General features: G+C 34.8%; 1 protein-coding gene across 2 annotated transcripts; it reads left to right on the top strand.

The window, feature by feature from the left end:
* The first annotated feature begins 359 nt into the window (after positions 1 to 359).
* On the top strand, positions 360 to 15778 carry LOC111805649 (DNA-directed RNA polymerase 3, chloroplastic). Of its 2 annotated transcripts, XM_023690797.2 has the most exons (19): positions 361 to 1202; positions 2058 to 2258; positions 2352 to 2485; positions 2843 to 2912; positions 3596 to 3654; positions 3844 to 3961; positions 4572 to 4685; positions 5073 to 5192; positions 5607 to 6023; positions 6565 to 6615; positions 9261 to 9331; positions 10447 to 10531; positions 10656 to 10808; positions 11560 to 11634; positions 11759 to 11848; positions 13604 to 13651; positions 13734 to 13848; positions 14645 to 14748; positions 15152 to 15778. In XM_023690797.2, exons 1-19 carry the CDS (start codon positions 417 to 419, stop codon positions 15260 to 15262), a joined length of 2922 nt encoding a protein of 973 aa, XP_023546565.2. In that variant the 5' UTR covers positions 361 to 416; the 3' UTR covers positions 15263 to 15778. The 2 variants fall into 2 exon arrangements, with proteins under 2 accessions (XP_086984559.1, XP_023546565.2); XM_087128433.1 differs by lacking the exons at positions 13604 to 13651; positions 13734 to 13848; positions 14645 to 14748; positions 15152 to 15778 and adding an exon at positions 12268 to 13595 and having other exon boundaries at positions 360 to 1202.
* The last annotated feature ends 6596 nt before the right edge of the window (positions 15779 to 22374 follow it).

Below are 22374 nucleotides of genomic sequence, written 5' to 3'. Positions count from 1 at the left end.
GGTTTTTGTTCATATATTGATGGTAAAATTTTTTAAAACTTCTCTAAAAAATAAAATATATTAATGTTACTTTTAAAAATTTACCGATATTCTTTTAAAAATATAATATTAATGGTAACGGTAAGTATATTTTTGAATTTTTTTTTTAAAAATTAAGAGGTATTAATAAATTTTTTAAAAATTTTAGGGATATAAATTATTATTTTTTTATAAATAAAATACAAATTATAGGATGTGTATATAAAATTTAAATTTCTTTATATTTAACGAAATTGCAAAAAAAAAAAAAAAAAAAAAAAAAAAAAAAAAAAAAAAAAAATCAGAATTCGGGCAGGAGGTTTAAGAGGGGTTTCGTCGTCCTTTGTCTGGAAGAGAATTCTCTTCCTCAATGCCGTAATTTTATCTTCTTCACAATAATGACAGCGGCAGCAGCCTCCTTCTTCCCAGCTCTTCAAGCTCCGATTCATGGCGGCAATGCATGGAGGAAACCCGCCACGAGATGCAAGTGCGATAGAAAAACCTACTCAACCTTCAACTCTCTCTCTAATTCCCTTCGTTCTTCTGTTTCTTTCCCCATAAACTTCGATTCCTCCGCCCAGCCACTTCGTCTTCAACCTTTACCTGATTCAGTTCAGGAAAATTTCACGGAAACCCTCGATGGTTCCATGAATTTGCAGGTACCAATGAGCGGAATTCACCATGTTACTCAGGGGGAACCTTGCCAAAGAATCTTCATCCGGGATCCGCCGTGGATAGGTTCCTTGTTCCTGAAGGGGCTTTATAAAAGCGTCGAGAAGGAAGTGAAGTTAGAATTTAAAGAAATTGGGAAGAGGAAGTATAATTTGCTGAGGAGGCGGCAGATTAAGGCGGAGACTGAGGCCTGGGAGAAGATGGCTGAGGAATACAAGGAGTTAGAGCGAGAAATGTGCGAGAAAAAATTAGCTCCGAATTTGCCTTATGTGAAGACGTTGTTTTTGGGTTGGTTTGAGCCATTGAAACAGGCTATAGAGAAGGAGCAAAAAAAGCAGCAGACTAAGAAGCAGAAGGCGGCATTCGCGCCTCATATAGAGTTGTTATCTGCAGATAAGATGGCGGTTATAGTGATGTACAAGATGATGGGATTGTTGATGGTGGCGCAGCAGGATGGCTGTGTTCAGGTCGTTCAGGCTGCGGTTCAGATCGGCGGTGCTATAGAGCAGGAGGTGAGCATTGAAGATCTTGTGCTTTCTTTTAAGATGATTTTTCCAATTGAGCAATTACACCTAGAACTTATTAACTTGCTATAATGAAACACTATTGTTAGAGTCTGTTTGTGAAAAAAGTGCTCATGTATCAGCCCAAGCCCACCTTGTTCTCTTTGGGCTTTCCCTTTTGAGCTTCCCCTCAAGGTTTTAAAATGCGTTTACTAGCTGTGAGTTTGGGCTGTTACAAATGGTATTAGAGCCAGACACCGGGCAGTGTGCCAGTGAGGACGATGGGCTCCAAGGGGGTGGATTGTGAGATCCCACATCAGTTGAAGAGGGGAACAAAACATTCCTTATAAGGGTGTGGAAATCTTTCCCTAGTAGACGTGTTTTAAAACCTTGAGGGGAATCTCGAAAGGTAAAACCCAAAGAGGACAATATCTGTTAGCAATGGGCTTGGGCTGTTACAGCTCAACTCATTTGGGACAACTCTAAACTATGTTCTTGCCAAGCACATTGTTACAGAGCTGTTTTGCCTAGTTATTCACCGTGCCATCTACGAGCAGATTGCAGATGTATTCAACCAAAGTATTGTACTGAAGTCCCTGGATATTGATATAGGTTGAATTTAATTGCATGCCAAATGATAGATTTTATTTTTCTCTAATTTGACCATCATTTATTTCAAAAGGAATCTAATGGCGATTTAATATGCTTCGGAACGAGAGTTTTTTGAGTTTACATCACTGTAATTTCACTTTTGTTTTAACGAGTTCTCTAGCAAAATTGTTGCTATTTTCTCAGTACTTTCTAAGCCATCATCATTAAATTATTGTGCAAAGGGCTTGACTCTTCCTATCAAATTTACCCCAGGTTCGAATTCAGAGCCTTCTGGAGAAGGCTAGGAGTAATCAAAGAACAAAGGTTCCAGGGGATGCTCAGTGTTTGAGCAAGGAGAAAGAGGTACTGAGGAAACGAGTTAATGGTCTAATTAGGAGAAGGAGACTAAAAGAGGTGCAAAAGTTGTTGAAGAAAGAAGAATTTAAGGCTTGGGGTCGAGACACCCAGGCTAAGGTTTGTTGCTTCCATCTATTTTCTTATATGTTTCGATATAATCAATTCAAGACCATATTTAAAGGCAGTTATCTACCTGATCAAACTTTGCAGCTAGGAAGTTGTCTGATACAATTGTTAATTGAATCAGCTTTCGTCCAACCTCCAGTTAGCCAGTCACCTGACAGTCCACCTGATATTCGACCTGCATTTTGGCATAGTTTTAAACCTGTTGCGAAAACTCCAGGGTGAGATTTATTTTTCCTGTCCATTTTCTATTTCTTGTAGATTGACAGCCAAGGCACCAAGTTAGGGTCCATTTAACCAACCTCCACAGATTTGGTCATTAGATTATGCTCATGAGGTATTGCTTTAAAGCAATGAGTCGGGGGTATTTGGTGCTGGTGCTTGTCATCCTTCTTTGGGTTTTCTTTTCCTATTCCCCCTTTTTGGAGTCAGTGAGCTGCATGGATGGTTGATGATTGGATTTTAATTCTCAAGTGGAAGAGAAGGCTGCTGCTTGGCAGGATCAAGTAGCCAACTCTTTGCATCGTAGCTTTTTCTGGAACAGCTTATCATGCTTCTGCATTTTTTGGTGATTGTAGGCAGAAACTTGTGAAGAAATATGGAGTTATTGAATGTGATCCCATAGTTCTCGCTGGGCTTGACAGAACTGTAAGTTTTTTTTTGTTTTCTTCTCTCTCTCTCTCTCCCCCTGCCCTTTTTCTTACTAACTTATAATGGCAGATGTCCTCCGAATCATGTTATGTTTTTCGTTGTAGCTACTTAGAGATATTAAGCTTGGAAAATTAATAAAGTCACACAAATATGCTTAAATGATTTATCATTTTTTGCTTCGTACATACTTGTGGTCTCGCGGGCTTGATGAAGTCAATTTTTTCATTGGATTTCAGAAAAACTGACAAACTTTTACAACCCATTGCTATTGGCACTAATGGTACAATATCGAAAAATTCATTTCACTAAAATGATGGTTAATTAATGTCCAACAACCAAAATATATGCCAGTTATTGCTTAACAGCTAATATATGACTTGGGCAGTAGAGAAGTTAGCCCTGCCCTTGACTATATCACTGCAATAAATTGATTATAATGTCACATTTTGACAATTATTTGAAGTGGTATTATTGCTTCTTTTGCATAAAGAATTCCCCTCTGCATAGAAAACTCTTCTTTATGTTGATAAAACTTACATGTGGTTTTATTCGGTACTGCTATTGAGTGCTGGTGCAGTGCTCTATTTATTGGACTGTATGAATTTGTGTATTAAATGGAAAATTTTCTGCTCCATGAATTTTCTCTTCTAAACTATTACTTTGTCTTCAATTCCATGCAGGCTAAGCAGATGTTAATTCCTTACATTCCTATGTTGGTTCCTCCTAAAAAATGGAAAGGGTATGAAGCAAATTGAATAAATGCACTTTATATTGTATATTCCCTTTAGGGTATCTGCCGTGGTTACTGCATCAAAAGATGCTTTAAATCTGGCTACTAAGTGATCCCCGAGTGCTTTAAGGCAGCTGTAGTCTGTATCATATCTCATATTAGCTACTAATCATAAATATCTCATGTAAATACTTACAGATATGATAAAGGTGGACACTTATTCTTACCTTCATATGTCATGCGTACTCATGGCTCAAGTAGGCAACAAGAAGCCATGAAGAACATTTCTGGGAAACAGATGCAGAAAGTATTTGAGGTTTGTTTGGAAAGCTCGAAGTCTCCTTTTCAGCAAACTTGGTCGCAAATTTGACTTCCCCCCCCCCCCCCCCAGGCATTAGATTCATTCCCATTTCCTAGTTTGCATTTTTTTTTTTTTTTTTTTTTTGACATTTGTGAGTGCTCAAATCAAACTTACAATCCCAAGGGAGAACAAGAGATTTGTCTGACCTTACCACATATTGTTCGCATGGAATTTGTAGGATTTTGATATCTCAGATGGGCTGCCACTATGAAGTTAAAAGTCATTCACCCAAAGTCCCTATAGCTTGAAACTTCAATATTATTTTTATATTGTCTGAGCTATAAATTTATTTGGCAGTTTAACATGCAACAAGTGCCTGCAATGATATAATTACCTTAGTTATGGTTCTTTTAGAGCATGGGGCCATTTAATAATATGTGAGGAAGTATACTAAGTCCTTTCCTTATGGAAGTACATTGGTAATCTGAATTTGGCCAGACACTTCAGCAGTTTTTATATGAAATATGACAATCTTGTAAATTTTCAATGGCTTATGATTTTTTGTGCTTCTATCATGCATGTAGTTGAGTTAATCTGATATTGTGCTGAAATGGGTTGCTTACAGGCTCTGGATATGCTAGGGAGCACCAAATGGAGGGTGAATAGAAGGGTGCTCAGCGTGGTGGAGAGTATTTGGGCTCAAGGTGGCAATGCAGCAGGCCTGGTTGATCGCAAAGATGTAAATTCATGATACTGCCAAAGCAATTCCAACAATTATTGTTTCTTGTGAACATGTGTTCTCCTTTTGAAATCTCATATTGGATAATAGGGTATCAGTAACAATATAGTTTAGCTTATTGCCAACTTGGATTTATGTTCATGTGAGCCCTTGCTTCCTCTTTCCATATTCTCTTTGCCTAGGTATGGTTATGCTTGCTAGATTATCAATATCATACATAAAATAAAAATGTTATGCAACTTGAATTTCTGATAAGAAAATAGGTCCTTTTATGATAAAATTTCTTGTTTGTATGATAACTGGCTATTAATAGGACAAGGATTCACATGATTTTCTGGTCGCATGCTTATTATGTGGTTGATTTACTCTTCCTTCGTTGGCAAGTAGGTTCCTATTCCAGAGAAGCCTCTTGGGGATTTGACAAAATGGAAACAGAGCATGTGGAAGGCAAAGAAAATCAACCAAGAGTTGCATTCCCAACGATGTGATGTTGAACTTAAGCTTTCGGTAAGATTTATTTTCTAAAGTTGGAATGAGGATAACTTTCCTTAAGTTGGGAAATGTAATATGCTGCCTAGCCTGTTGACTGGACATGAGGTCTGATTAAACGTGCTAAACTGGTTATGCCTTTCCCCCAATAAATATTAGTACAGATGTCCTTATAAAAGAAGATCAGTTTTTTTTTTTTTTTTTTTGGTCAGAATTTTATGACACTTTAATCAAATATTAATCCCAATAGCCCTTTTAAGTACGTCGATTGATAAATTTGAAGGCCGTACCAACCATGGTACCGAAATCTGATTAGTGATTTCCATCCAGTTCCATCTTAATTTTTTTTTAGAATAAATGAGTATCATATGTAAATGATTATACTTTCAATTGTGGACATAATTAGTTATTGAGTTATTTTCCTTGAGTTAGGTTGCTCGCAAAATGAAGGACGAGGAAGGCTTTTATTACCCGCATAATCTTGATTTTCGTGGCCGAGCATACCCAATGCATCCACATCTGAATCATTTGAGTTCTGATCTTTGTCGAGGAGTTCTTGAGTTTGCTGAGGGACGACCTCTAGGAAAGTCTGGTTTATACTGGCTGAAGATACATTTAGCCAATTTATATGCTGGTGGTGTCGAAAAACTTTCCTATGACAGACGTCTAGCATTTGTGGATGACCATTTGGATAGCATATTTGATTCTGCAAGTAACCCAGTTCATGGAGATCGTTGGTGGTTAGCTGCTGAAGATCCTTTCCAGTGCTTGGCTGCTTGTATCAATCTATCCGAAGCCCTAAGAAGCTCATCACCACACACTGTCATTTCCCATCTGCCAATCCATCAGGTAGGTCTCAATCAACACTTGGAAGTAATAGCATAAGAACAAGCATAAATTTGTCTCAACTGGTGGCCTTTTTTTTTTTTTTTTTTTTTTTACTCTGATGCAACCTTCATGTCCATGCATAATTAATTTGGTAAGGTTGTGTCTAAAGATTCTGTTGGATAATTTCTTATCCTTGTGTTAGAAACGTTCTTTTTCCATCATTCCTCTCGAAGGTAAGCATATTCCAGTACAAGAGTTTCTTTCCACCTCAGATCTCCCTGGCCTGCCAATTTTCATCATGGAAAATTGTCTATATTTTGTATCTTTTGGGATGAGCTTACTTCTTTAGTTTCTCATATTGCAACTTCAAATGAATTTAATGTTTGTTTTTCTTTTTTGTTTCATGTTTTGATTAGATTTACTATCTCCTCCTTTTCACAGTTTTTCGTGATTATTTACTGTCTTTACTTGAACTTAACATCTCTTATCTTTTGTATATTGTACAACATCTGTTTATTTATTTGAGCCATGTAATGACAGCTTAAAAGTAATGATTTTTCAGGATGGTTCGTGCAATGGCTTACAGCACTATGCAGCTTTGGGAAGAGACACTGTAAGGCCCAATAATCTCTATTTGTGTCGCATGAAAATCCTTTCCTTATATTCCTTCCTTGTTTTATGATTTGTCTTAAAAAAATAAACTTATCGTTAGTAATTCCTCAACTTCTTTCGTAGTCATCAAATAATATGTTTAGGGATGATGAGTTATAATGTAACAATGCTAATATCTCCCCTTGGGCTTCAAAGTTTATTCTTTTCTTGTGCACCAATAATTTTGTTCTTTTTCAGGATTTTCGTCCTCTTTCTTTTTCTTGTTAATGTCTATTGTTATTGTTATTATTATTATTATTATTATTATTTATAGGAAACAATAACCATTCATTGGTATGATGAAATGGGATACAAAATGGTCCTATCAATAGAACAATTTACAAAAAGCACCTCCATTGATTAGTGAGGGCGGTAAGGCTATATTTACAAAAGGTGGAAACAATATGCTTCAGTTGATAGCTTACAGAGATGTAGCTTCTATAAAATAGCCTATGTCACAGTCCTTGTCCAAAAAGATATGAGCATCGCGATCCAACCAAATGTTAGAAAAAAAGGCACGAATGTGTTTGATCCCAAAGGATCCCTTTGTCCTTTTTAAAAGGGTGCCCCAAGAAAGTAAGAGAGAAAAGCTGAACCAAAAACATCTGGAAGCTGATTTCAGTATTTTGATGCAAAGATACAATGGCTGAAGAGGTGAATCAAGTTTCTTCACTTTTAAAACTGAAAAAACCGCAGCTCAGAGCTAAACATAACCATGGAGATCTCCGTTGAAGCTTGTCAAAAGTTTTGATGCAACAATGACTGAGCTCCCATATAAAAAATTCACTTTTTTGGGAGAAGTGTTTTGGTGGCTGAATCGATGTATTGTCCATAGGCATCCCCAATTTTCTTGAAGGAATCATAAGTTTTTATCCATCCCCCATACGAAGGCACAAAGGACTCCATACTCCAATTTGATCTCACCTTTAAGTTCCCACTTTATACCACTTCTTTGTGCAACAAAGTAGTCCTCTGTTCTTGTCTTCCACTGTGAGGAGGCCCTATCAGGTTGAATGGGGCTAATAGACTTAAAATCAGATACTTCTTGTTGAAGAGCTCATAAAATCTCATACCAGTCATCGTGAAAGTGTTCTCGAAAGATAATAACAGAGGAGTCTCTTCTATTGATTGGGCATGGGGATGACAGTTTCCATGGTTGTATTTCATGGGGAGTCTCTTCTATTGAATGTTTTCCCTTTATGGCTTCCTTGTAGGTGGTTTTTTTCTTTTTCTTTTTTGTTGATTGGTGGAGGGGGGTTTCTGAGCTCATTAAGAGGAGAGAGAAAACATTTCCAACCAGATTTATTCTACCCATTGACTCCCAATTTTGCAATTTCAGCACAATGCCCTTTTTTGTTTGAAATCTTTTCTACACATAACACATATTCAGCATTCAAGTATTCTTTGAAGAATTTTTGGTTCAGGTCAGAAAAACATGAGAAGAGCCATGGTTGAGATTAGGTAAAGGACTGGTCTCTACTTGTTTTAGTGATTTGCAACCCTCTTCCACCTTCAATAGAGAAAGTCTTGTGGTCAATGGAGAAGGTAATGGGTGGGTTGTGTGGTTGGTGACTAGGAGTTGGAGCCATCATCGGTGGTTCAAGCACACCGATGAGTTAGGCAGCAGGCATGCATGGGCCTGGCAGTGGGGAGGTGATATGAACCAAGGCATCAATCGTGTAAGATAAACTTCAAGGAAGATGTGGAAAAAAATGTCTGTTCAAATTATCACAAGATGTTGCTATTCATGTCATGCCACATTAAGGAAGAATCAAGCATCATTATTCTTGGATGGTTACAAATTTTGGGTAGATGATCATCTAGAGTTATGGTGTTTCCTTAATGTATTTTACGACTTTTATTTACTTTAAGGTTACATTTACATAGTGGCTAATTATGGTCAGAAAGTATGAAGGTTGCAACTCTTAAAATGCCTCGGAAGGTCAAGGGTTTTTGTTTTGAGGCTATAAAGCCATGTATGTTACTTTTGTAAAGGAGACTTGAAAATGAAGTAAAAAGAGCATTTGTGCTTTCTTTTAGCTAAGGGCTAAGTTTCTTTGGAATTCTATGTAGTTTAGATTGCATGTTTAGAATCATTCAAGCTTGACGTGATCGATCTTGCTTGGAGAGTGATTCGAATCTCAAACAAGTGTTCTTACCTTGGGATATTTGATTAACAAGGTAATCCGAATTTTACATTCCCTTGGAGTGATTCCTTATCATTAGGGCTAAGTGTCTTTGCAATTCTATGTAGTTTAGGTTGCATGTTTAGAATTATTCAAGTTTGACATGATCGATCTTGTTTATGGAGTGATTCGAATCTCAAACAAGTGTTCTTGCGTTGAGATATTTGATCAACAAGGAAATCCGAATTTTACTTTCCCTTATAGTGATTCCTTATCAGGAGGGGTGGGGCTGGGTTCGTTAATGTTTTACTTTATAGTTTATGAAAATTTAGGACCCGAGTTGCAATAAATGCTCCTTCTTTCATTAATACCTGCGTGTATGATATATAGCTGGAGTCTCTTATTATCAATTTCACATGTGGTGTACTTGCTGAAGTTGAAATTTTTTTATATTCTAAAAGAGTATTTTTTATGGATCCAGTTCGAAGCAGCTGCTGTTAACTTAGTTGCTGGAGATAAACCTGCTGATGTTTACTCGGAAATTGCTGCCAGGTATGTTCAAAGTCTTCAATCCAAGTACAACTTAGTCATCACTGGTTGCAGTTAACTATAGTTTTAAGTTAAAGCAACCGTCATGGTCAATCTCTGTAATTTTTTTCTTGTTTCCTGTAAAATAAATTCCTGTTGCTCATTGGTCATCATTTCAAACAAGAAGCAAAGGTGTTGTAGTAGTATTCTGCCATGTTGTGGTAATATTCTACCAGAGGTAGAAGTCAGAAAATTTCACGATTCTTCTAGAAAGGAAGAAGAAATTTGAGAGACCCTTCATTGTATGACTTCCTGTTGGGGTTTTTAGTAAAAGTTCTTCTATATCTATTGTTCCTCTTTGGTAAACACTAATTGGATGATTTTTTTGTCTCTATGACTTGTTTGGTTGATTATTTTTAGTCACCCTTTTTCAAACTTATTCTGGCGGTCTAAAGAATTTTTAAAGACATTTAAGAGTTTAGAGGAATTATGGGATTTAGTTAGATTCCTAGCGTTGAGCCAGTATAGACTCTGATCATTTTAGTAGTTTCAACTCCCTTTCAATATTAGTCAAGTGGGGAGTGCCCCTGTATAACTTCCTTAGTTGGGAGATTGTTTATCCTCTTTATATAGCTTTCTTGATGATATTCAGTTTCTGACGAGGAAAAAAAAAGAAGGTTAGCAACCTTTTATGTGTGTGCGAGGATTGAAATTGTATGGAATAAAAAAAAAAACTTAAGCTTTCCACTTTGTTGTAGGCTAGCGACTATACGCTAGTTACAACCACTGAGTCTCTTCTGACCCACTTCACTACAGACTTGTACACATTCAAAATTTATCTGCCTATCCATACACGATCATATTCTGGTGAAAATATTAGATTTAATACCTCTTGAGGGCTTCCGGTTTTTTTTTTTTTTTTTTTTTTTTTTGTGTGTGGCTAGACGATATTCTTTTGGGTTGGAGTTCTCTTCTTGTTGATAGTTGGACTCTTTGTTGGGTTATTTTTTTGTATGCCCTTGTATTTTCTTTCATGCTTCTCACTAAAAGCTTGGTTCCTTATATATATATATATATATTGGTGAAAATGTATCTCTCCTTTTTATCACTTTTGTTTTACTTCTATTATTGGTCAACAGGGTTCACAATATCATGATCAGGGATGGTAACCAGGATCCAACGACAAATCCAAATGCTTTACTGGCTAAGATCCTAATTGATCAGGTTTGTTTTGCTTGGCTTAGCCACCAAGCTAGTTCAGTTTCCTCTTAAAAGGAGGATATTTTCCAAAGATGTTGATTCTTAAAAAATTTCTTGTTGAACTAGTTTATCTTTTTGAGGCTTTCAGGTTGATCGCAAACTGGTGAAACAGACAGTGATGACTTCTGTATATGGTGTCACGTTTGTTGGAGCTCGTGAACAAATTAAAAAAAGACTTGGGGAGAAGGGCCTCATTTCTGATGACAGACTGCTATTTCAAGCAGCCTGTTATGCTGCTAAAGTAAGTAATTACTAATTATGGGCTCGGATTATATTCTTTTTGGAGAAATCATTATTATTACTTTGAATTTCTTTCATGTGTTAGCAGAATATAAGACTTAATTTGGTTGCTCGTAATATTGACAACCTTTACTTTTTTGTGGTGTCCCTAGCTTACAAGAGTTTGAATACTTGACCTAGGCTATAGAGGATATATCTCCACATATTACTGTCTCCTCAAAATTTTCCTTAAATGTAATTTATGAGAGCTCCTTACCATTGCTCATCCATTAACATTTGCCTCTCCTTGCTGGTCTGATTACTATCTGGGAAGTTTTGCTTTCCCCTTTCTGTTGGAGTCCTTATGCACATCTCCCCAAGATCCTCTGTCTAGTGGTTTTGTGGTAAAGTGATAATTACATGAAGGAATGTGAGTCAGTGCTAAGGATTTGTCTTATTTGGTTGGAGAGAAATAGCAGAATATTTCAAGATCAGTTTAGAGCTAACGGAGTTTATGTTTTTGCGCATATGTATATTTGTAGCACACTGCCTCCACTTGGAGCGTATTACATGGAGAATTTTGTACTTTCCCTCTTTATTTTATTAACATTTTGATTTTTTTTTTCTTTAATGCCCTGTGGGTAGGTTGAGGCTGGTAGACGTTTTATCCCCCATGTCCTTACTTTTCTACCTCTTCTTTAGTAAAAGGGAATGGTTCGTTTCCTTTTTCAAAATGTTGACCATGTTTAATATTGTTGTACCGTTTCCTACAGGTGACATTGGCTGCACTTGGGGAGATATTTGGAGCTGCACGTGGGATAATGAGTTGGCTTGGTGATTGTGCTAAGGTATGCGCCATTCTGACATGTTCTCGGCAGTAGGTTACTTGCTATCTATATAAAATGGCATACTTTGGACATTCTTTTTAACTGTCGTTGTAAGTTCTAATTGTTAAATATGTCACACTTGCAGGTCATTGCTGCAGATAATCAGCCTGTGCGTTGGACCACTCCTCTTGGTCTCCCTGTTGTACAACCTTACTATAGAAGTGAACGGCATCTTGTGAGTAACTTCTTTATGGAATCTTTTTCCAGAAACCAAATCAACTTTTGATTTTCAGAAAAGTAGATAAGAGGTGGGAGCACCTTCACCTTATACGAACCCACTTCAGTTAATAATAGTAAAAAAAAAAGAAAAAAGGAAAGAAAATAACCGCAATTATATAAAATGAGAACAAAGGTACACCAAGAAGAACCTGAAAACTTAACACCGCCCCGAATACCACCCAGCTCTTACTAATCCCTTTAATAGAAATTATTTTCTCTGCAACCAACTTTTTCGAAGTCGTGTTCACTGCACATGACCTCAATACCTTACTTTCTCTTTAAAAGGAGTATCACATAGGATATGCTAGATATTTGCTTGAGTGGGCACCCCAACTTAAACCAAACTCTAAAGAAATCTTATTCCAACAACTACAGGTTTATTTACAGCTGAATAACAGGTGATTCACACTGTAATGGACTCCTGGCATAAGTCACTCCCTTTGCTTCAAGATGGGTATGGTGTGATATTCCGGAGAGATTCATTTTGTATTTAGGGATAGTCAGGATGGATGGCATAAGATGGTTTGCTGAGAATTCTAATTCTATTACCTCTAGTGTTTTGTCTCCAAGTGTGGAGTTCTAGTGGGGAACTTTATCAGGTACAAGGCGGGAATAGGGGATATAATTTTATTTTTGGTAGGACTTGCGTTGACCAGCCTCTCGAGTTTGCCTACCTTAGGCTTTCCAACATTACGTGTGAGATTCCACATAGGTTGGGGAGGAGAATGAAGCATTCTTTATAAGAGTGTGGAAACCTCTCCCTAGCAGACACTTTAAAAACCTTGAGGGGAAGCCCGAAAGGGAAAGCCCAAAGAGGACAATATCTGCTAGCGGTGGGCTTGAACTGTTACAAATGGTACCAGGGCCAAACATCGGGCAATGTGCTAGTGAGGAGGCTGAGCCCCAAAAGGGAGTGGATAAGAGGCAGTGTGCTAGCAAGAACGTAGGGCCCCAAAGAGGGTGGATTGGGGGTCCACATTGATTGGAAAAGGGAACGAGTGTCTTCGAGGACGTTGGGCCACGAAGGGGGGTGGATTGTGAGATCCCACATCGATTGGGGAGGAGAACGAAACATGCTTTATAAGGGTGTGGAAACCTCTCCCTAGCATACTTATTTTAAAAACCTTGAGGGGAAGCCCGAAAGAGAAAACCCAAATAGGACAATATCTGCTCGTAGTGAGCTTGAGCTGTTACATTATGGTTGTCTAGAAATTGTTGAATCTCTTAACAGTGGTGCTCCCCAATCCCCGGAGCTTGTAGCGGTTCATGCAAAGTGGTTAGAATATCTTTAAAGCCGGTACATAAGGCAACTGCATTCCAGAAGGCACCATTTTCATTACATGATTGATTAAGATTTAAATCAAATGCCTGTTATTTCTGCCTTTTAATCCTTCACTTTTGAGTGGAAGCTCCTGGAAAGTTAGCATTGTTGGCCCTCTTATGTCTCCAGCTATAGCGTACAGAACTCTGGCGTAATGGGTACAGGCGATTTTATAGCATTGCATTGGTGATGCATGGTTGGGAGGATAATAGTTTTTAGTTCCTTAGCATTTGAATTCAATTTTTTGTGCTCTGTACATGAATATATTAATAGCTGTGGTCGAGAATTAGCGACAATCTAACTGCAAGCATCCTCGTTAATAAATGACTCATATGGCTCATTAAAGGAAGACACGGTATGACAGTACTCAGTCTTATCTTTGTTCTGCAGGTTAGGACATCTCTTCAAGTTTTGGCTTTACAACGAGAGGGTAACTCGGTAAGCTTCTGTCACTGGTCTCGAATCATATGATATTCTCCAGATGTTCATTGAGCTTATTTGATTGTTACATTATTTCCAGGTGGATGTTAGAAAGCAGAGAACTGCATTTCCTCCTAATTTTGTACACTCACTGGATGGTTCACATATGATGCTCACTGCCCTTGCCTGTAGGGATGCCGGCTTACGTTTTGCAGGTTAGTTTTTCCAGTTTATACAAAGCTTTGACCGTTGAATAAATCTTCGTTCCGGGGAAAGAAAGTTGTCAATGATTTAAGGGAATAACTTGAAGATACGACTAGCATAAACTTGATGGATTAAGGCATTAGCTCTATCATTTAGGAGAAATTTTACTAGACTTTCATTTATTATTGTTATTATTTTTGGATTATTAATCTATTGAACATTCAAGGGCACTATCCCAAAACCCTTCTAAAAATTATATATTGTTCCTTTCACTCAAAATACTCACAAAATAGCATAAAGACAAAAGCAAAATAAAGCCTGCTACCCTTTTAACAGAGGGAATGGAAAGAAACTCCTGCATGGACCTGTTGTTGACCTTATTGAATTATCTCTCAAACAGTTTATCTATCAATAAGTTATTTGATGTCAGATATATAGCATATCCAGTAAGGAAAATGAGAAGTAAAACAAACAAGGAGCACATGGTCTTGAGAATTGTTGGGAGAGGAGTCCCACATCGGCTAATTAAGTGGTTGATCATGATTTTATAAGGAACACTATCTCCATTGGTATGAGGCCTTTTGGGGAGAAACCAAAAGCAAAGCCACGAGAGCTTATGCTCACAATGGACAATATCATACCATTGTGGAGGGGCCGTGATTCCTAACATGTGCAACAGAGTAAATTATTATTTTATGTAAATGCTAATTCAACTATTTCGTTCTTCTAAATGATTTTCAAGAACAATTTCTTTCAAGAATTTAATCTGTTGATGTGCTCTCACCTGCCCAAGTAATTTTGTTACAGGGGTGCATGACTCCTTCTGGACACATGCCTGTGATGTGGACCAAATGAATCTGATACTCAGAGAAAAATTTGTGGAGCTTTATAGTATGCCAGTTCTTGATACTGTAAGTATGCTGTTATTAAGTTTATAGTATGCTGTATTTAACAATTGTTTTTGGTTTTTGAGAATTGTGCTTCGATTTTCATTTTTTCTAAGGAAACATTTGAAAACGAAGAAACATATCGGAAGAAATGGTGTTTATAAACTCTACTTTTTTCTTTAAAAAAAAATCAAATGCTTATCAAACGGGTCTAAGAGTTTATTTACATTTAAGGTGTTCGAACTTTTCGTGTTTTCAGTCCCCATACTACCGAAACTTATATTTTGACCTCTTTCGTCGAGTATTCCCCCAACTATAGACTTGCATTAGACCTATTCTGCAGATATTTTTCAGCTGTAGTTTACACTTGTTTCGATTTTTGTACCTTTCCCTTGTTGAATTTGGAGCTATTTTGCTTTCTTGCCAGTTGCTTGAAGGATTTGAAACAACATATCCAGGATTAACGTTCCCTCCCCTCCCCGAGAGAGGCGATTTTGACTTACGAGAGGTTCTTAAATCTCCGTACTTCTTCAACTGATTCGTCTCGGCCCAAACTGCAGCCATGACATTCTGCAGAAATCAGGCTTAGTGAAAACTTGTACAGGCAGCAATTTTGAAAAGTAGATGTATAAAGTTGACACAAGAAAGCAAGAGTGAGGGAAGCCCAGAGCCGCTTCTGTTCTCAGGGAAATGAACGTTTTCTCGGGTCGTCTTTCTAGCAGATCTTAATGGATACTCGTGCTAACAACAAGCTTACAGCCAGTTCATCTGAGATCGAGACTCGAGCAGCCATTTTTCGTCTGGCTTCCGACTTCGAGAGTTCATTTTCGTGCTGCAGATGAGTATTCTTTACCCCATATCTTCTGTATAAGCTCTTATTTGTATGAATTAGGAAAGAAAAAAATAAGTTATCAGAAGCCTTCATTTTCAATTAGGAAGGAAGGAATGTAAGTTATTGAGAAGCCTTCATTTTGTGTGTGTATAGGTTCCCTGGTAGTCACTTTTGTACTATATTCTTCCCCTACAAGATTATATATTCTTTATTTGGATTAAATTTAGCTGTTCTGGTATAAAGTTTTTATGATGTTTTTTCAATTTGATTTTGAATTTCTTCGCTTTTCGGGGAGCTCGATAGCAAATAATTAGAAATTTGAATTTGAAACAGTCGAGTGAACTTTTGATATATACGTTCTAATTCTAATGTGATAGCATTTTAGAAAGAACTTGCGAACGCATCATAACCTAAGAAGGAATTTACAATTTTGATCTAATCGAAATAGTAAATCTAATGCCATGTGAACCGTGATCTACCTCATATGCCTCTTTTACTCATGGGGATCTTCCCCGAACAAGGAAGGGATTTCCATTTTCAATGGGGAATGAGGGAGGGAGGGAGGGAGTGAGGAACATTTGTTCCCGTCAAATAAATTGAGTCGGGGACGAGAGTATATTCTTTGTCTCCATCCCTATCTCCCACCCAATTTCCCGCCATCCTGTTTAATATAAATATATTTTCAACGCATTAGAACTTTATAATAACTATTTTTTTAAAGAATAATAAATAGGGAATTTGATCTCTAAAAAATAAATGGGAAATTTCGTCGGTTGGGGAATGAAATAGGTGGAACAAATGCACTTTCCCGTCTTCGTCCCACCTCGTGAACATCTCTAACTCTCAGTCTAGTATAAGTGTCCCGTGTCAAGAAATAGTAAATAAGTAGTAAATGCCCTTTCTCCTCTATTTTTTTAAAAAATATTATATTATAAACTTGCCTATAAAGAATACCATCATATCTAAATTTTGTACCAAACAAGTTTAATCCTATAGTTAATTTTTTAAAAAAATAAAAATAAAAAATGGAAATTATACTCAAACCTTTTTTCTTTTCCTTCCATTATAATAAAAATAAAATATAAAAAATGGGTATTAATAATTTTCATAGATGGATAAAAATTTAATTCGTTTGTCTACATTTCAGTAGATAAGACATTAATTATCACTCGTTGGTCAATGATTCGATCCCTACTAAAAAATGTTTAATGTAAATATAAAAAAATTATAATTCCACTATATGTAATTTAATCTTATATGAAAAAAAATCGTTTTGAAAATATTTGAGTAAAGTAATTTTTTTATTGTATTAAATAAAGTAACATTTAAAACGCTATTTAATTGAATTATGTTAAATCCACTATTAATTTTTTTTTTAATTTAATTTAAGTATAAAAATAATTTGTAAGAGGAGTAGGAGAATAAATAATCCAAAAAAAAATTATGAAAATTAATATATATATAATTGTACTGGAAGTAAAAATCTATTTTTAAAATTAACCATAAACTCATTCTATTTGCTCACTTTGAACGGAATTTATGACCAATCAAATTCATTTAATTTTTATTTATTTAAACATAACCCAACTTAAATAGTTCATAATTGAACTTAGGTCCTTGGTTCGACCTCCTAATGAGAATTGAGGTCCTTGCGTGGGCGTCTCATCTTCAAGACTTGCTTGCTCTGTATGGACTGTCCTGTGGTTCCTCGAGTGCCAGCCGCAGAGAGAAATGCCATCAACTAGGACGCTATTGGCCACTAACCACTTGCTCGCCGGCTGCTCGGGCTCCGCATTTCAAGTTCGTTATCCTAACAGTCTCCTCTGCTCTATTGAGAGCCTGACCCCTTCTTTGATCCTATCCAACTCAAATCGTATGGATTAGGTTTGAGTCCTAAAATGAATAATAACATTTTTAATGAAAAAAATAAAAGAAATAAAAAGAATCAAATGTGACCAAATACAATGTATCAAAGTTGGTGACTTCAACCCTATGACCATAAAAAACAAAGCACATGGTTATAATATGTGACGGGAAGAATTGATACCTCTAATCTCATAAGCCCGACATTTTTCACAAATTAATACGAATTTTTCAATCAAATTGTTTTAATTTGAGAGTTCATATGATTAAGTCAGCGAAGTGTATATGGTTGGTATAAGTAGTAACCGACTTTGATAATTTTGCAAGCTCTCTCCACTTCCACATTTTTTATCTTAAAATCACGAGAAAAAAAAGAAGACTATATATATAGAACGAGTCACACTATATCATAAATCGTGGACTTAATATTCTTCTCGATCGAAAAATTTTCTATTGTTTTTTAATAACTGAGTAGTTATTTGGAGATAAAAATATAATAAATTTGAGCATAATTAAATTGAATAATTCATATATTTTCGATAAAAAAAAAATTATATATTTGAACGAAGATCTAAAATAAAATTAAAAATTAAAAACAAAAAAAAACAAAAATTAAAATGGCATAAAGCCGAAAAAAAAATTAAAAATTAAGGCCCACAAAAGTTGACTCGCCTAATATTAAATATCATCACATGTTCTTCAAAATAAAATAATAGTTAATTAATAATTAAAAAAAAAAGTATTAATTCAAAGTTTCAACCAAAATAAAATTGCAAATTAAAATTAGACTTCTTTTCTTTTAATAATACAGAAATATATATATATATATATATATATATATATATATATATATATATATATATATATATATATATATATAAAAGTTGATATTAAGAATAAGAAATAAATTGGAAGGTGTGTATTCTCGTTCGTATTCATAATACAAGCTAGCAAATAATACCTACAAATAAGGAAAATATAAATAAATTAAATATTAAAAATAAAATATATTACAAACTAAATCATAAACAAATTAATATTAAGATATATTCTATAAATAATATTTAACCTAAACAAATTTTATTAAATAATTAATGTAATAGAATCCAACTATAAATATTTGAATTTTATTAGTTTGATGGTTATAATTTATTTAAAAATTTTAAATAAATACAGAAGTAAAAAATATATATATACTTTAAAAGTAACCACTTGTCACAATCTCACTTTGATGACAATAGACTTGCGATTGTGTTGCACTCACTTCTCAGCAAAGAGTGAGTTAAGCCTATTCGTTCTTCGGTTGCCTACGGCCAAGCGACGTATGCTTGAGCCTCTAGCCCCGATTCAAGAAGAAGGTTTTAGAAATCAGGGATAGAGAGATTTCGAGAGAGTTTTGAAAACAAGATTTAAGAAATTGAAATTGGTGTTATATAGAAATGTAAGCAAAAGGCAACAACAACGACTTACTGCATATAACCATCGGGTAGGAAGAAGTTGTAACTAGTCGTATCTCCCTATAGTACATTTTGGAGCATTTTAGCCCTTGCAGGTGTAGACACGATTTTGGTGAACGACACTGACCACCCCCCACTTCAAGCGCACCTCTGTCTCGACTTTTTCACTCTTTCTAGTGGAACCGGTACTCGGGCGGATTCCTCCTTTTGCTCCTCAGCGTACGGGGTATTAGCAGCCGTTTCCAGCTGTTGTTCCCCTCCCAAGGGCAGGTTCTTACGCGTTCACGGATCTTTCTCCTTGCTTAATGAGAGTGAACTCCGGAACCTATACTGAAGCTGAATTCCAGCAAACACCAATAAGTATCCATCCATTTTTAAGGAAACCGCCGGAGTGGGGGATTGTCCTCCTCACTGACCCCAAAGAGGGTGGCTCTGTCGCTAAGCAGGCCGGCCGAAAGGACACCAAATGCCTAAACAAAACAAGACAAAAACCTACTTTCTTTCTCTGCTCTTCACACAAACTTTCCGGTCTTCCTTCCCGGGGATCGGCCCTACGCACCGGGGACGAAGCGTGGAGGTCCCTTTAGCTTGTTGTACCGGAGTGATGCCACGAGACCGTAAAATAGCTTTACCGAGGTTACTGTGTTTGAATAAATAGGTGAAGTAGGGAATAGAATAGAGGTTCCGGGGCAGGTTCAGGTTCAGTAGTTCTGTCTCATTAATCTTTGTTACAGGAGAGTAAGTTCAATGAAAGAAAAAATAGGGTACGGAGTCAACCAACTCGAATTCATCGAGAGTTTCGTCTTAGTTTACCGTTCAATCTGGTTCAGGACTCCTTATTCATTCTCCTTCACTCCTTCACTTGTCCCTTCCTTGGTAAATAGGCTGATCTTCATTCCCTGATTAATGGGACTTCCCCTCTGCTGCTGATCTCCTGAACCTCGGGCGCCTGAACTAATATAGAATGGTAAAGACCTATCTAGGATGAAAACATGTAAAAGGGGTTTGGAATGGGCATACAACCATGGACAACACGTACTGGACAAGCAAGACCGGGATATCTGTCATGTAACCATTGACAACCAGCATTGGACATGCATGACCGTAACATCCTCCCCCACTCAATAATTTTAATTTTGTTCCATGAAATTATAAAAATATGTAAGAGTAAAAATTGTGAGAATACTAAAGAGTAAAATTTGTGATATTTAAGGTTATTGACACGTGTACTAAAGAGTAAAAATAGTTATTGACACGTGTACTAATTGGCACCGTCCACGTCACATCCTATCTGGCTTAAATAATTTTAGAAACGGATAATTTAATTCCATTTTTTTTATGAACTAAATGAAAATTCAATTTTTGATTTGGTGGTTAAGAGAACTCAATCAAGGATTTTTCAATCTTTTTTTAATTATTATCCAGGAAATAAAATTATATTATGCTGAATTTTTAATTTTTTTTTTAATTTTAATTTTGACTTTGTTTTTAAAAAATGGGTGATAAAACTAAAAAAATAATAATTATTAAACCAAAGCTAAATTAGTTATTAAATTGGGCTAAAATTTATACATTTTAATTTTTTTAAAATATGATGTTATAAATATTATATTATAATTAAATATTAATAACGACCCAAAGTCATTTTAGAAGTCGATATCAGAAATGTCAGATTTCGATGATATTTCAAAAAATTTAAAATAAATTTAGATTATTTATTGATAATAATATGTCGACATTAATGATTATTATTATTATTATTATTATTATTTTTTGGCTTTCTAGAGTCGAAACAAGGAATGAGAATAAGAACCGAGACAAGGACGAGGATGAAGATAGAGGCAAAGGTAGAATAAATTTCTAACAAAGACGGGAATGGTGATGGAGACGAGGATAGAATAATTTTCTAACACGTTGGTCATGATTTTTTTTTTTTTTTTTTTTACTTAATTTGGGAATATCTACGTTCAAATATATTTATTTTGGATTGAAACATTTAGTCATTGGTTTGAAAAATATCTTTGAACTTTTAATCGTCTCTCAAAAATAATCTTGAATTTTAAAAAATATGATTCGAGTTTTTATTGAGTCTAAAAAATACGCATAAAATTTTAAAATTAACTAAAAAAAAAAAATTATATTGTCAGATAAAAAACTGTCTATTGACACCTCATAGATTATTCCAAAACTTAAAATTTGAAAATTGGTAGCAAGCTTCTGATTTTTTTTTATTTTTTTAGAACTTTAATCTCTAATCATTTAATCACTTTTTGTGTCGGTCCCTTGACTTTATGTGTCTAATTATTGAATGTCAATTTCATTAAATGACACGTTTAGTCTCTATCAAATATTTATAAAATAATAGATAATGTTGTGGTTTAATAGCTCGTAATATATCCAAAACAATGGGCAGAGAGTGCTAGCGAGAACGCTGTGTCAGAGTGGATTGTGAGATCCCATATCTATTGGAGAGGAGAACGAAACATTTTTTTTTATAAGAGTCCATAACAAACGCCGTTTAAAGATCTTGAGGGAATCTCAAACAAAAAAATCTAAAGAGGATAATATCCGCTCATTTTTTTTTTTTTTAATGTTTAAAACATTTTAGTTAGGAATTAAATAAAAAAAATAAAAAATTTATTAGATATTTTTTTACAAAAATTTTAAAAATTTAAGAAATAAAGTTGTAATTTAATATTTTAGTTGGACGTATATTTAATATTAAAGACAATACATTTAATACAAAACTGACAATTTTCAATAATTTAAAATGAATATAGGAATATAGGGGTTAGATTGGAAAGGTATCTTTGTAAACCACGTTTTTATTATTGAATTTCCACCGGTTTAATTAATAATATCTCAAAATTACTTTTCTGTTTAGTTATTAATTATTATTAATAATAAATAAGCTAAATTAATACAAATATATTTTTAACTTTACATTTTATTTTAAAAAATATTTTTTCCAAAAATATTATTGAATTTTTAAAATTATTTAAAAATACTCTTAAAATTTCAAAATTTTCATTTATATCCTTAATTTTTTTTAAAAAAAATTAAAAAATACTCTATAAAAATACTCATAAACTTTTAAAAATAACAGTATTATTTTCAAATTTTTTAAAATTGGAGTATTTTTTGCAACGTGATACTAAATATAAAAAGATATTTAAACTTTTTTAATACAAAAATTAAAGGTATTAATGAAACGTTTAGGAATTCAAAAATATTTTTAAAAAATTTTAAAAGTTAAAAAATATTTTTGAAATATTTTAAAAAATTTACAATAAAGTATTAATTATTTTCATAAAACTTTCAATATATATATATATACATACATATATATATATATATACATACATATATATATCTATACATACATATATATACATATATATATATATATATATATATATATATATATATATATATAATATTATTTTAGAAAATAATTATTGAATTTTCCGAATTTTAAGAAGAGTATTGCGACAGGCA

Source organism: Cucurbita pepo, chromosome 11 (genome assembly GCF_057944985.1).
Source record: "Cucurbita pepo subsp. pepo isolate OVF chromosome 11, ASM5794498v1, whole genome shotgun sequence".
In the NCBI taxonomy this organism is placed as follows: domain Eukaryota; kingdom Viridiplantae; phylum Streptophyta; class Magnoliopsida; order Cucurbitales; family Cucurbitaceae; genus Cucurbita; species Cucurbita pepo.
Note: the sequence above shows the minus strand (reverse complement) of the source record. Positions and strands in the feature narration are given on the sequence as shown.